Raw genomic sequence first — 12361 nt, forward strand, 5'->3', positions numbered from 1 at the left:
TTCAAAGTTAGAGTAGGGTCTCAGTTATATTCAGTTCCTCCTTGATCGTTTTGTTTCGTTTGACTACTTCCTTTATGCTTAAGTCTTTTCTATCCTCAGTTACTTTTTATTTTTTCTCCGTCTTTGTCCTCTTAAAGAGCGCTAGTCACTAAAAGTCAGCAATTGACGACGTGACGAAAATATTCTGAAATTCTGAAATTCTGAAATACCCAAGCTTTGCTGCTTACTGTCGTGAATTGAGAATTTCTTTCTGAATTTTTCAAATTTTTTTTATACATCATTGTTACGTTAATAACTGTGTCAATAACTGTGTTAATAGCTCTGAATGTCGTTCACAAACTTTTTTCCCTTAAAAAACGTAAGTTTCTTTAAACAGAAAGTTAAGCTCATTCTAGCATTTTCTGAAAGATAGCTATTGATTTTGCAACCAAATGGTTGAACCTCATAAGTTTGTACATGCAACTTTCTGAAAAAGCCGATAACTTAAAATTGATTAAAGGCAACTATGCTTCACATGCAAGTATTGCACAAGATCAAAAACGTTCCAAAGGTCTTCCTGTTTGCTAGGCACTTGTGAGAACTGGAATGGCGAAATAAATAAGCTTTTATGCATGTGATTTGTGTTTTGTTTCTTTCTCTATCCCACAGGATTTATTGCAACAATGAAAGGCAATATCAGAGACAATATCCTGTATAAGCGTCAAACAGAAGTGACTAATATTGGAAAAACTAACAAGAAAAGGGGAGAGAGTGGGGGTGGGGAGATCTGATTCTGTATGATGATAATGTTTCTTCATATTGCTCATACACCCACACAGGCTGGCCGGATTTCTAGGTTTAACACAGGGTCACAACACAAACAAATGACAATTTATCCGCAAAACACAGCATAATCCACTCTGGTGACAGTGCCTCGTCAAGTGATCCATATGTTCAGAAAGAGACGCTATCTCCCAAAACAGAACTAATATGTAATCTGCGCACAACATGCAGTTGCCATCCCGGAACAAATGCATGCTAATAAATCTGCAAGCTAATTCTAATACAGAATCATGTATGTTACAACCCAAAGACATACTGTGAAAATCAGAAAAAGAATCCACTGTAAAAAAAATATGCAACTAAAACACAGAAAAAAGAGTAACAATCGAACAAAGAATGAGTTCAAAGAAACATCAGGAGAGGGAAAAACCCAACATATTTAAAATAGATTCCTTTTAGCCCATTGTAACGCTTCACAAGAATGTCCTTTAAAACACTGTGCAGCACACCCAATAAACAAGCGGGCTATACACCAAGACCTAAAATCCTTAACTACTTGCTGAAACACAATCTTCACAATTTGCTTTGTTGTGCAGATCAATTGCACAGAAATATCCGATAGACTCAGCACAAAAGAAGTGCATTTGCTGGGGACGCTTAATCAGGGGAAACATTAACATGGCTTCAAAAAGATATCAATAGAGATTGTGTTGTTGGCCGTTACAGAAATATTCATATCTAATGTATGCTGAGATTTCCTGTCAAACCAAACACCACAAGGTAAAGGATCAGATATGAACTGCACTTATAGTCTTCTTTTCATCTCTAAAACTGCAGAACAAAAAGTATGACACTGACACAGTGAGTGAGTGACAGAACAAACAGTTTCTTCTACTCATAATCATACTGTTTCCTGGTTTAGTCAAGCATTCTTTTAGGTATTGTTAATTCAACTTTGTTTTTCAACAGTTCAAAACTAGATTAAATGTAATCCAGCACATTTCAAAAACAATTCTTTTATAATATCATGGTATTGACATCTCTCGAGATGAACAAAGAAAACGTTCCAGTCTTGATTTAATTGTTGTTCTTTCTATGTATTTCTCTCTCATCATCAAACTTTTAAAGATGTATGTTTAAATCTTGTCTCACACACTGTTTCTATCTTCTCACACAATTATGATGTATTGTGTTTAAATGCACAGTTCTTCTCCTGTCATCTCAGATCTACCCAGGCTTTTGCATGGGATACGACCGTCCCCCTTAGTCTTTGCTTTGACACATGACATACAAAAATCATTTACCCGTACTGTTTACATCAGAAAGACTGCTTAAGATTGGCTTTTTTTTTATTATCAACATAATATTCTACCTTATTTTCAGTTTTTTACTCACTCAGATTTGTCTTAAAGGTGGTCGTCTACATTTTTGCTTTTTTTCAATAATCTTATGGTTAGATTTCGCTAAAAAAGTTATGTCAGATGATGAATGAACCATGGGGAAAAAAGTTATAGAAAAAAAAAAAGATTTTATTTTTGGGTAGCGTGACTGACTCACGCTTCCAATATTTTGTTTTCTGTTTGCTGAGAACATGTGTTTTGCCTAAAAATACTGACCAATCAGTGAATCACGCTTCCAATATTTTGTTTTCTGTTTGCTGAGAACATGTGTTTTGCCTAAAAATACTGACCAATCAAATTCATGTCACTATGCTTATAGCCACGCCCAAACAAGTGCAGAGACACTGGAGCGCTGTCCACGCTTTTTTTTAAACGCATGAAATGCACGGGATTTGAGAGGAGTTTTGCGCTTGGCATTTTCCAAATAAGGATATCCTACTATGAGTACTACGCTGGAATACTACAATGAATTTTCAAACGGCTACACTGGCTTCGTCTTTCCTGATCAAAAGGGGGTGTATTGTTGATATTTGTAGATAATAGACTCTGCATTTTAATGGTCAAATGGCGATTTCGGTATAAAAATGTAGACAAGGACCTTTAAATATTTAAATCTGCATAAAGTGGAACCTCCCTTTTAAGACCTCTAAACACCTGAGAAAATCAAGTTTGAAAAAGAGGAAGTATTAAACTGGAAGTAAATTTACAGAAGCTATGAAGAAAAACATCTGAAGAAGCAAGGTCTTAAAAGAAGAGACGTCTTAAATTGAGGGGGGAGGGTGTTCTTTAAAGGGAGGTTCCACTGTAATGTTTTGTTTCCTTCTTTGCTGATGCCTTTTTGATCCTGTATACTTTAAAGCTAAATTTAAATGAACATGACTGATTAACCAGTACATGAATATGCCTCAACAAACTCAGCTGAACAAAATGATTCACATGTATTTGATTTCGGGGTCACTGACATCTGCTTCCATCTATCACAGGTAATAGGAGCCATTTGCTTACACCTACATGTACGTACATATCTTAATGCTAACATTACAAAAATAACACACAAACTGTCATCTCTTATCATTCTATCTCTCTTCTGCATTCATTTAAATGCCTTACATTATTGCTCACATATTATTGTTGATGCTTTCTTGATTAAACAGATAGATAAATGCTTTATCTTTTACTTTCAGTTTCAGTCTTTCACTTGTCCAACCCAACAATTGTTTACAGACTTATAGTTACAGGCTATAGGGATCTGCCTGAGGACGCCACATGACTTACTAATATCAGGTAGGAAAAATCTCGACTGAACTGCTTGTGGAGTGAGGCATTGTCTATCATTTGCCGTGCAATCCTCTCGTAACTACTTTACAATTCATCAACTATGTTATGCATTTACTTCTCCATTCACCTATTTACTTCTCCCTTGTTTGTTTTTTAAACAGTCACAGTGACTCACTGATTTATTTACATTATGGAAAAAGGAAAGCCGTTTCACTCATGAGGGTAACATGTGTGTAACTTATCAACGCACCAGCATGAAAATCAATACAGATAGATGTAGGTCCTTCAAGTAGAGTTCTGTATTGTTGTAATTAACTGATAAGCCACTGAATGTGAGGCCTGAGTTTCATTCACTAGGTCGCCTGCAACCAGCTGGCTCTCACAAATTGACAATAAAGGCAACACAGACAGATCTATCTATCATTTCTATGATTTCATCTGCAGTCACATAGAAAATTTGTAACGGACATTGGAAACAGGAGAGCAATTGGTGAATATCCAATCGTTTGTGCGTTGGCTTTCAAAGTCAAACACAAATATAAACTCTAGACTTTTTGTGTGAAACGACTCCTGTAACCTGTATTGTTGATCTATATTATATTCCTAAAATCACAGTGTACTCTGTGTTAGTATGAATACAGCTGTTGGTGTTTCTGTCCATCTTTGCTGTAAATTACAAAATAAGCAGGCATGTTGCATATATGCCCATTCATTCCACAAATGATTCAAGGAACAGAAGTATTCATTTTGCTGGTTACACTAAAGTTACGTCGTTTTGCTGCTTACACTACAGTTACACACACCTAAGGCCTTACAATAAGTGAATAAGCCAGAGCCTTACTGGACAGCCAAAAGGGATCCATACATGACACCTGTATTGTGCTTCAAAGTGTTATTATACCCACAGAGGGCTCTGAACACATTGACCCAGTCAACTTTCCACTCAGGTGGAAAGTCAGAAGTTGTACTGATCGTAGCTGTGTTGTTCCCATGCAGTAAACATCTGGCCGCTTGGCACAAAGACTGCGCCTTTGTCCCACTTTCAAGCTGTCTACACCTTTTTGCTCACCATATTCTCAAATGTCATGAGAGCAATTTCACTATAATTTACAACAGAAATATGTTAAGTGTGACTATGAACAGCACCAGCATCCTTGAATAATTGACATTTATTTCCGCTGTTCTTCTTCCTCTTTGCTTGTTTTAAGCTTGTTTGTTCCAATTTCTCCTCTACCTTCTCCTTCTTTATTCTTGCTCAGCTCTTAATTTTAAAACTTTCGCAATGACTGGAAATGTTTGTTGTTTCACCAGTAAAAATCTAAAAGTACACGTACCGGAAAAATCAAACGGCAACAGCTCACCGGTAAATATTTCATTTGGACTTTTTCTTGCTGGGTCGAATTATACAGCAACCATTATGTTTTGTTTAGACTTGAGTTGGTGTGTAACGTTTGCAGGATGACCACTTTCTGTGAGAGCATGAATTCACACTTGGGTTGGAAAAACAAAAGGGAAAAAAAACCCAGGTATACCCAACAAAACATTTTTCTTACTCGTATCAAAATGTGTCCAGATGGAGAGTTATAAAAAAAGAAAGAAAAAAACCTTGCTTCAGGCAAACGTCCAATGAGCAATAAAAGTGCTAATTTACTACAACTACTGCTGTATTACTACTATGCAAGGGAGATCATCACACACAAAATGCAGTCTGATACTTTCTTCTCTTATAAAGTTATACAATGTTTAACTTTTACCAAATTTCTGGAGTCATAAAGAACACTGTTAATACTAATAGAAATTATATATATCCAGGGATTTCCCCAAGATAAATTGTTGTATTTTGTCCTTTTGCTGAGCCTGCTCATCCCGGTCAACATAATCTCTCGTGGCCCCTTGCCCAGGGCAATCAACCCCATTTTACTTTGTCGACATTTTATTCCTTACTTTGCATAATTGTTAATAGCTACTATATTAAAATTAAATTAAATTAAAAAGGAAAAAAAAACCCAGAAATAAAGTTTAATTATCAAAATGTTACCATCCCCACTCACAGCTTGTTTGCTATAACTGAACATAAACCCTAGACAAGCAGAAGATTGTTGCCCCTTAATTAATTACTAATTTACCAACATGATGGGTAAACCATTTTGTCCCTGAGGAAATATTCAATGAACTTTACTGTCCTGTAGCCTATGTTTGTCTTGTATTAATTGATGCACAAATGGCTACTATTTCTGATTTGTCATTAAATAACACAACACACATTCAACCTGCTGATACTGATAGCAGACCTGGGAACCCCTGTTTTTCACTTAGAGTATTCCAAAACTTGGTGTATTTTCAGAAAAATGAGCGTACTCCACACAGCATTTGAACATCCATGATTTAAACATGCTTCACACGCCTGTCGCACCGTTTATTTAGTTTACCAATACATTTGAAACAAATGCTTCTTTCAATGTTTTCTGACAAAAACTGTAATCATGTGTCTAAGTACTGGATTGGCTTCGGGATGCGGTTGTGAAGAAAATTAATCTAGGAGTTTTTCTCGTCGTATTTTTTTCCACTGACTGTACTGATTGTATTGTAGACAATCATGCGTACAAAATACGGCAAAATCGTATGGGTTCCCAGGTCTGTGATAGTCTAATAGTAATAAGCAATAACATTACATTCATATTCACTTTTGGTTCTAAATCTATGCTCATGCCATAATGTAAACATGTCTGACAATTGCATTTATGCCTCTGCATGAAAGATTAATGATATCGTTCCTCCCCAACCCCAAGAAATCAAGGCATTAAGTACATGTATGTGCCACATGTATTTACACTAACAAGTAAATTTACACCACAGTCTGCCTGTCTTCTCTACATTTGGCACAAGGGAAGGGATGTCCTGTTTGATCAACATATCTACTGGAGAACTTAGACTGTGACACACTTCAAGCACAACATGAATTAACAACTTAAATAACAAGACAGAAATTCTACATTCATTATACTTGACGCTGAAAATGTTGACCACCTTTCCTACCAATTCCAGAGTAACTGTAAGTTGTGTCTTCTTGAATGAAACCTTTGACTTCAGAATTGTTTTTCTCTCTTAATGAAAAAGTAAGATACATGAGGTCGATTGTGTGCTAACGGAGTAGATTATATAGGTCGAGAAGGGGGAGGGTAGCAGGAGGTGACACTGATAGGCTGTCTTTAATTTCATGATAATTCTGTGTAGTGCTGAAAGTGTATTCTATCCTGCAGCACACCTTGTTTTCACACAAATAGCAGGTTCCACAGACGGGAAGTAACAAAAACAGAATCTGGGTCTGAAATCTAGGGCATAAGTGAATCTTCCATTTTGAGGCCTGATTGGTGCATTATCTTGGCCTCATAGCACGAGCAAAAACTTTGGTTCAATCAAAGAAAATGCAGTTCTAAGGGCCGGGCAGATGATTCATCAAGTTCGAGGCCGGAGAATGATTCTAAAATTCATTAGCTTCAGCTCCACTGCCGTCTGTTCCTCTTGCGTATCATATATTTGCTGATATTGATTATTTACAGAGAATCGATTTTGTGCAAGCAGCAGAAACCAAAATGTCAACTTCTAACCACGCCGAAACGGGCCAACCAAGTTGCAGGAGCCCATGTCCGATCAAAAATCATGTTAATTATAAAGCAAAGATAATGTATGTTCTGGTCGTTTTTAATAAAAGGGCTGAAATTATGAATGACCGACTTAGTAAACACACACAGCCTTCTCGGTAGCGTGGTATCAAATTTTGCAAAGCCTTCAACATCATGGAGCGGCCTTCATATTTGGGCTGGTGAATTACCTTTGAGCGGCTACTATGGATAATCGCAAGAAAACATCAGCACCAAAGTTGGTTGCAACAGTCTACGAGGGATTATTATTTCACTTGCAAAGGGCATTAGTTGCCTAGCGTGTCTAATGTATCTATGATTGTCTGTAAAGGGTAACACAAATAGAACACATACCTTCTTCGCTGGTCTATTAATAGCTCACGGTGATCATCAGCGCAGAATAATTTCCGAGTTCCTATTGGCTGAAGGGTTCCCCATTTTTCTCCAATCCTGCGCGACCCTTCCGATGACGGTGATGGCGCCAAGCTGCGAATGCTCTTAGCTAGTGGCGGCGATGTTGTTCTATTTTGCCTGGAAGGACCCAAAGATTCGAACGGTACACTAATGAATTATGTAGAAACCATCCATTAGTCACGCATGTCAAATAAATATCGGCGATCGAAGCTTTTTAGGCGCTGTGATCGTCGCTGAAAATTGGCGGCCATCAGAGCGTGTTTTGGGCGCCTCCAGGTGTGGGCTGGTGTGGTCAGTGACCCGTCTCGTCACCATATTTTTCTGTGATTTTGCTCATTGATCTTGATGCTCTCTCTGTCAATGTGTCTTGAAGGATCTTTTAAATGTGTTTAACTTCGTCCAGGTAAGCTAACTTGGGTAGATTTTTCTCCGTTTTCTTGGATGTCACTGTGCAAGTCTGGTGATGTGTCTGTCCACTGTGCTGTCGGACAGAAGGAAGTGGGAAAAACAAGCCATCGCGTTCGTTGGTTGATCTGTCTGTTTAACTCGGTTCAACCACCCGATCTTGTGATAAACAGTTCTCTTGAGCGTTTGATATTTAGTCATGTTTTAACGATATGAGGATCTCCCTCGTGCTTGCCTGACCAGTAAATTAGCGTCCAGCTGCTACTGATCAAGAAACAATGACGTTGGCTAACAGTAACACTAAGTGGCCTACTCATTGTCCCTACTACTACCTTTACCTAAGTGACTAACACATTGAAATACCATCAGCTGTGGTTTGTGTTGCCATGCAAAGCATAGCAATGCAGCTGAGTTGGATATAGATCAAAATCATATAGAAGAAAACATAAATAACACCCAGATTTATCTGGGCGGGGATGAAAGATACGTCCCAGTCCCAACCCCAGCATTTGTCTAGTGTAGTACAAATGTAGCTGCAAGCGTTGCATGGAAGAAATGTAAGGCTTGGTTGACGTCATGTCAAATTTCTGTGGAATAACCTTCCTTTTAATGATCGTCTAAACAGGCTTTTTCTTACAATGCTTCATTGTATTCTTTGTGTTATTGTTATCCTCGGTGAAAAGCCACAATTGCACTGCAAGCTTGTTGTTTTGTGTGCTTTATCAGTTTATGCATTGTCAATGAGTTTTTATCCACAGTAAGAGCAGGGGCGGATACAGGGGGGGTTTCCGGAACCCCAGCCCCCCTAGCCTAAAAAGAAAAGAGAAACGAAAAGTATAAAAAATAAATACATTTGAAAATAAAGAAAAACTGAAGGCTCAGATTGCTCAAAGTTCCTTGATTTTTATCTACATTTTCCGGGGGGGGGGGGGGGGGGGGCATTCCCCCGGACCCTCCTAGGAGCTGGCGGTTTTGGAAGGTGGTTGGGTAATTTGTTGGCTCAGGTTGCACCTAATCGTGCAATTTTCCTCTTTTTTTTTAATCCAAATTTGTCTTCTTAAATTTACTTTTTTGAAGGTGTATTAGGAGAAGTTTCTTGGCTCAGATTGCTCCATTTTTGCGCCCTCAACTAAACGCTTCGCATCGTCGAATTGTCCCTTAAAGAAATGTGCAAACCCCCCCCCCCCCCCTTAAAAATGATGTGATCTGCCCCTGAAGAGTAATAAATTACTGTTTTGTGTGTGTTAGAACTTAGAGTAGACACATATCTTCTGTACAGAACAGTCACTTTTGTTTAAAAAGAAAGTGCACATGTCTGCTTTCAAGCAGCGGTTAGTTGATTAAGTTTCACAATATAACTTCATAAGCTTTGGACGTAACTATTCTTAATGTCATATCTCTGCTTCTTGTTGGTTTTCACTTTTGATTATATCTTTTAATTCATATCATAATTATTGCATTGTTTGAAATACAATTGATGATCCGGACTGCAATGATTCCTTGCTACTGTTGGCCCGGTAGCTCAGTTGGTAGAGCACTGGACCTGTGATCCTCGGGTCGCAGGTTCGACTCCGGGCCGGGACGGACACGGGTCAACTTTATGTGCACACTCAGAGACGATATCCATGTTCCACCACTGTGGCACGTGAAACTTACTAAAAAGACCTCGGTCATAAGTGCAGATGGCAGATTACACCTTAACGCGCATATAATATACCTGGGTAGCGCGATTCTGTTGCTGCTAGCTTTCTGCTGGGAGGAAGCGACCCGAATTTCCTAGCGATGGGACAATTAAGAAATGAAAAAATGTGTGTTTCAGAATATCTGACTGTCACTGAGGTGATGCAATGGACCCCAACAGCTATCAACCAGGTTTCCAGTATGGCCTCCAGCAGTTCAACTTGGCTCCCCCCAGCACAGCAACGGCACCCCCCATGCAGACCATGCACATGCCTGTGGGTGTTGGCAGCGAGGGAGAAGCGTCCTTCAATGATAGCGGATACTTCTCGTCACCTCCCAGGTCGCATTTCACCAACCTGACCAACCAGCTGCGGGGAACAAACCCAGCACAACAGACGGCAAGCCACGCCCGCAGGGCCAGTCCAACCAAACAGCATGGTACTGCGGTCAGCGACTTGATGGGAGCCCCTCGCCCAAGCTGGCAGGAAGATTTCCCTTCTGTAAGCGATGAATGGGACAAGAACTTCATCAACAACTTTGAGGAGAACCTCTTTGGCTTTGACGCGTCTGACCTCAACCACATGGTGGATGGTATCCTGGGCAGCCCGTACAAAAGTTCCATGGCGAGTCCTTTCAGCAGCCCTCGTCAGAGCCACAGCGCTGCAGCTGGCTTGGGTCTGAGTCCCTTCTCTGCCTCCAACCTGATGCTGGCGCCAAAGAGAAGCCCTGTGCGTCTGGGCGGCAGTCCTTTCCGGAGTCCCTTCTCCAGCCCCAGTCCTGTCAAGGGGTTGAATTCTCACACCAGAACCAGTCCTATGACCAGACAGCGACGGCTCATTCTACAGAGCCCTGTCCGGTCAGAAAGCCTGGCTGACCAGTTTTCTGACCTGCCCCATTTTCTGAACATCAAGGAAGAACAGACTGATGAAACAGGGGTTGTGCCCTTTCAGCGAACAAACTCATTCGGTTTCACTCCTCAAGATGACGTATCATCGTCTCCACCGTTCTCGTCTTTCTACGAAGACAGCGTGCTGCAGACTACCCAGCCTGGCTTTTCTGGGCAAAGGTTCCAAGACATAAACAATACCACACCTGTAAGACAAGGAAAAAGAGTCAAGACTGAGGTCACGTATGGCCTGGATAGTAGCGCAAGCAAAAGCTTAAACTACAACTTGCGTAGCAGTCCGTCTTCACAAGGCTATGGCTTCAACTACAAACTGCGCAACAGCCCTTCGAAGAGTGACAGCTTTGGCTTCAAACCACACAGCCCCTCCAAGAGACAATCCCTGGCCCAAGGCAGAATTTCTGTCACTCACCACGCACAGTTGATCAATGAGTTGCCCCCTAAGGATGCCCTGCGTTTGGTTCGCGCTCGCTTCAAAGAAGTTCTGGATAAGGCTACTGCTGATGCAGCTGTTAAGGAGATAAACTTGAAGACCAAACTGAAATCACGCGCAAAGAAGCAAGTACAGTACCCTGAAATATCACAGGCACTGTCAAGACCCGTGTCTGCAGCAGGTGGGAAAGATGCCCAAGACACCACTACCTACACGCAAATTCAGCCGCATCGACCAGCAGGCAAACGACGGCAGGAGATACTTCCAAAGCCCTCTCCTGACTGGCCGAGGAGAGAACCGTGCAAGATAGCCCCCAAAAAGCGCAAACGTTGACTTGGGACATGGCTTTATTTGCACATTGTTCTTTCAGTGTGTTTTTTTCTCTACGTTTTAGTCTTTTGGTTTTTAAAGCCTGTAAATTCAATTGCGTATTGCCACGTGTACAGAATTTTGATCCAATGATTTTTTTGGTCACCTGACAATGATGAATCAGGCAGTATGACTTGAGACTGTTTTTGAAAGTGACTGATCTATGCTCGGTGATTATTGTAATGAATGGAATTGGTCATTTAGTGTGTCAAACCATCAAATGTTTGTGACAGAAATAATGTTTTTGAAACGGATAGTACTGTACACACATGTTATTAGCATCATATTGAAAGGAAATTGTATGGGTGTTTTTTTTTCTTTCTGTTTTCTCTTTCTGTTTTATATTCGTACAAAATTTGCCCATACTATTTTTTTTCCTCTAATTTGTGAAACAAGTGCAAGCTTGCTTTGAAAAAAAAGTTGATCAGCGTCTGGTTGAATCCAAAGACCTATTGATTATAATGGAATAGGGAGCAGTATACATGGGTGAAAGTAGCCCGTCAATTGACTGAAATCCGTCAATCTGAAAATAAGTTTGACGGAAATTCCGTCAATCCGCAATTTTAATTTTTAAGCGGAACGCTTTTTCGAACTGCTATGCGGTAAACCCCGTAGGTGAGGTTTCTTCGCTTTCGGATTCGCTCTGCATCACGATAAAAAAAAAAGTTCTCGCGTTTTGGCAGGCATTACGAAGTGGTGACACGATTTCTGCGACAAAGATACCGGTTTTGACGGAAAACGCATGGACAGATCTTATTGATGCTGGTCTAGCCAACAAATGGCGATGGGACTGGTTGGAGTTCATGAAACTAAAACTGTGTGTGATAAGTTTGGTGCTTGAAACTCAAGTGCTTTTCCTTGAGAACTTTGCACTATAAGAGATGCTACTGCTTAGTTGCTACTTTGTGCAGTGCTACATCATGCTGTTTGCATGTGTGACATTCTGTTTCATCATTTATTTCAATGCCTGTCTGGCAATGTTTGCTTCTTATAATTAAATATTTCGAACTTTTATTTCAGTTGTTCAGTTGTTCAGTTTCTATTTCATTTAGTAATTGGCTGTTGTCAATGTTAA

At 39.9% G+C, this 12361-nt stretch overlaps 1 protein-coding gene across 1 annotated transcript; it reads left to right on the top strand.

Annotated features, from left to right (window-relative positions):
• Window positions 1–7540: 7540 nt before the first annotated feature.
• On the top strand, window positions 7541–11767 carry LOC138964213 (uncharacterized). The gene is made up of 2 exons (XM_070336109.1): window positions 7541–7637; window positions 9720–11767. The coding sequence occupies exon 2, from the start codon at window positions 9748–9750 to the stop codon at window positions 11248–11250; it is 1503 nt and encodes a 500-aa protein (XP_070192210.1). The 5' UTR covers window positions 7541–7637; window positions 9720–9747; the 3' UTR covers window positions 11251–11767.
• Window positions 11768–12361: the final 594 nt, after the last annotated feature.

This window comes from Littorina saxatilis, linkage group LG4, assembly GCF_037325665.1.
Source record: "Littorina saxatilis isolate snail1 linkage group LG4, US_GU_Lsax_2.0, whole genome shotgun sequence".
Taxonomy (NCBI): Eukaryota; Metazoa; Mollusca; class Gastropoda; order Littorinimorpha; family Littorinidae; genus Littorina; species Littorina saxatilis.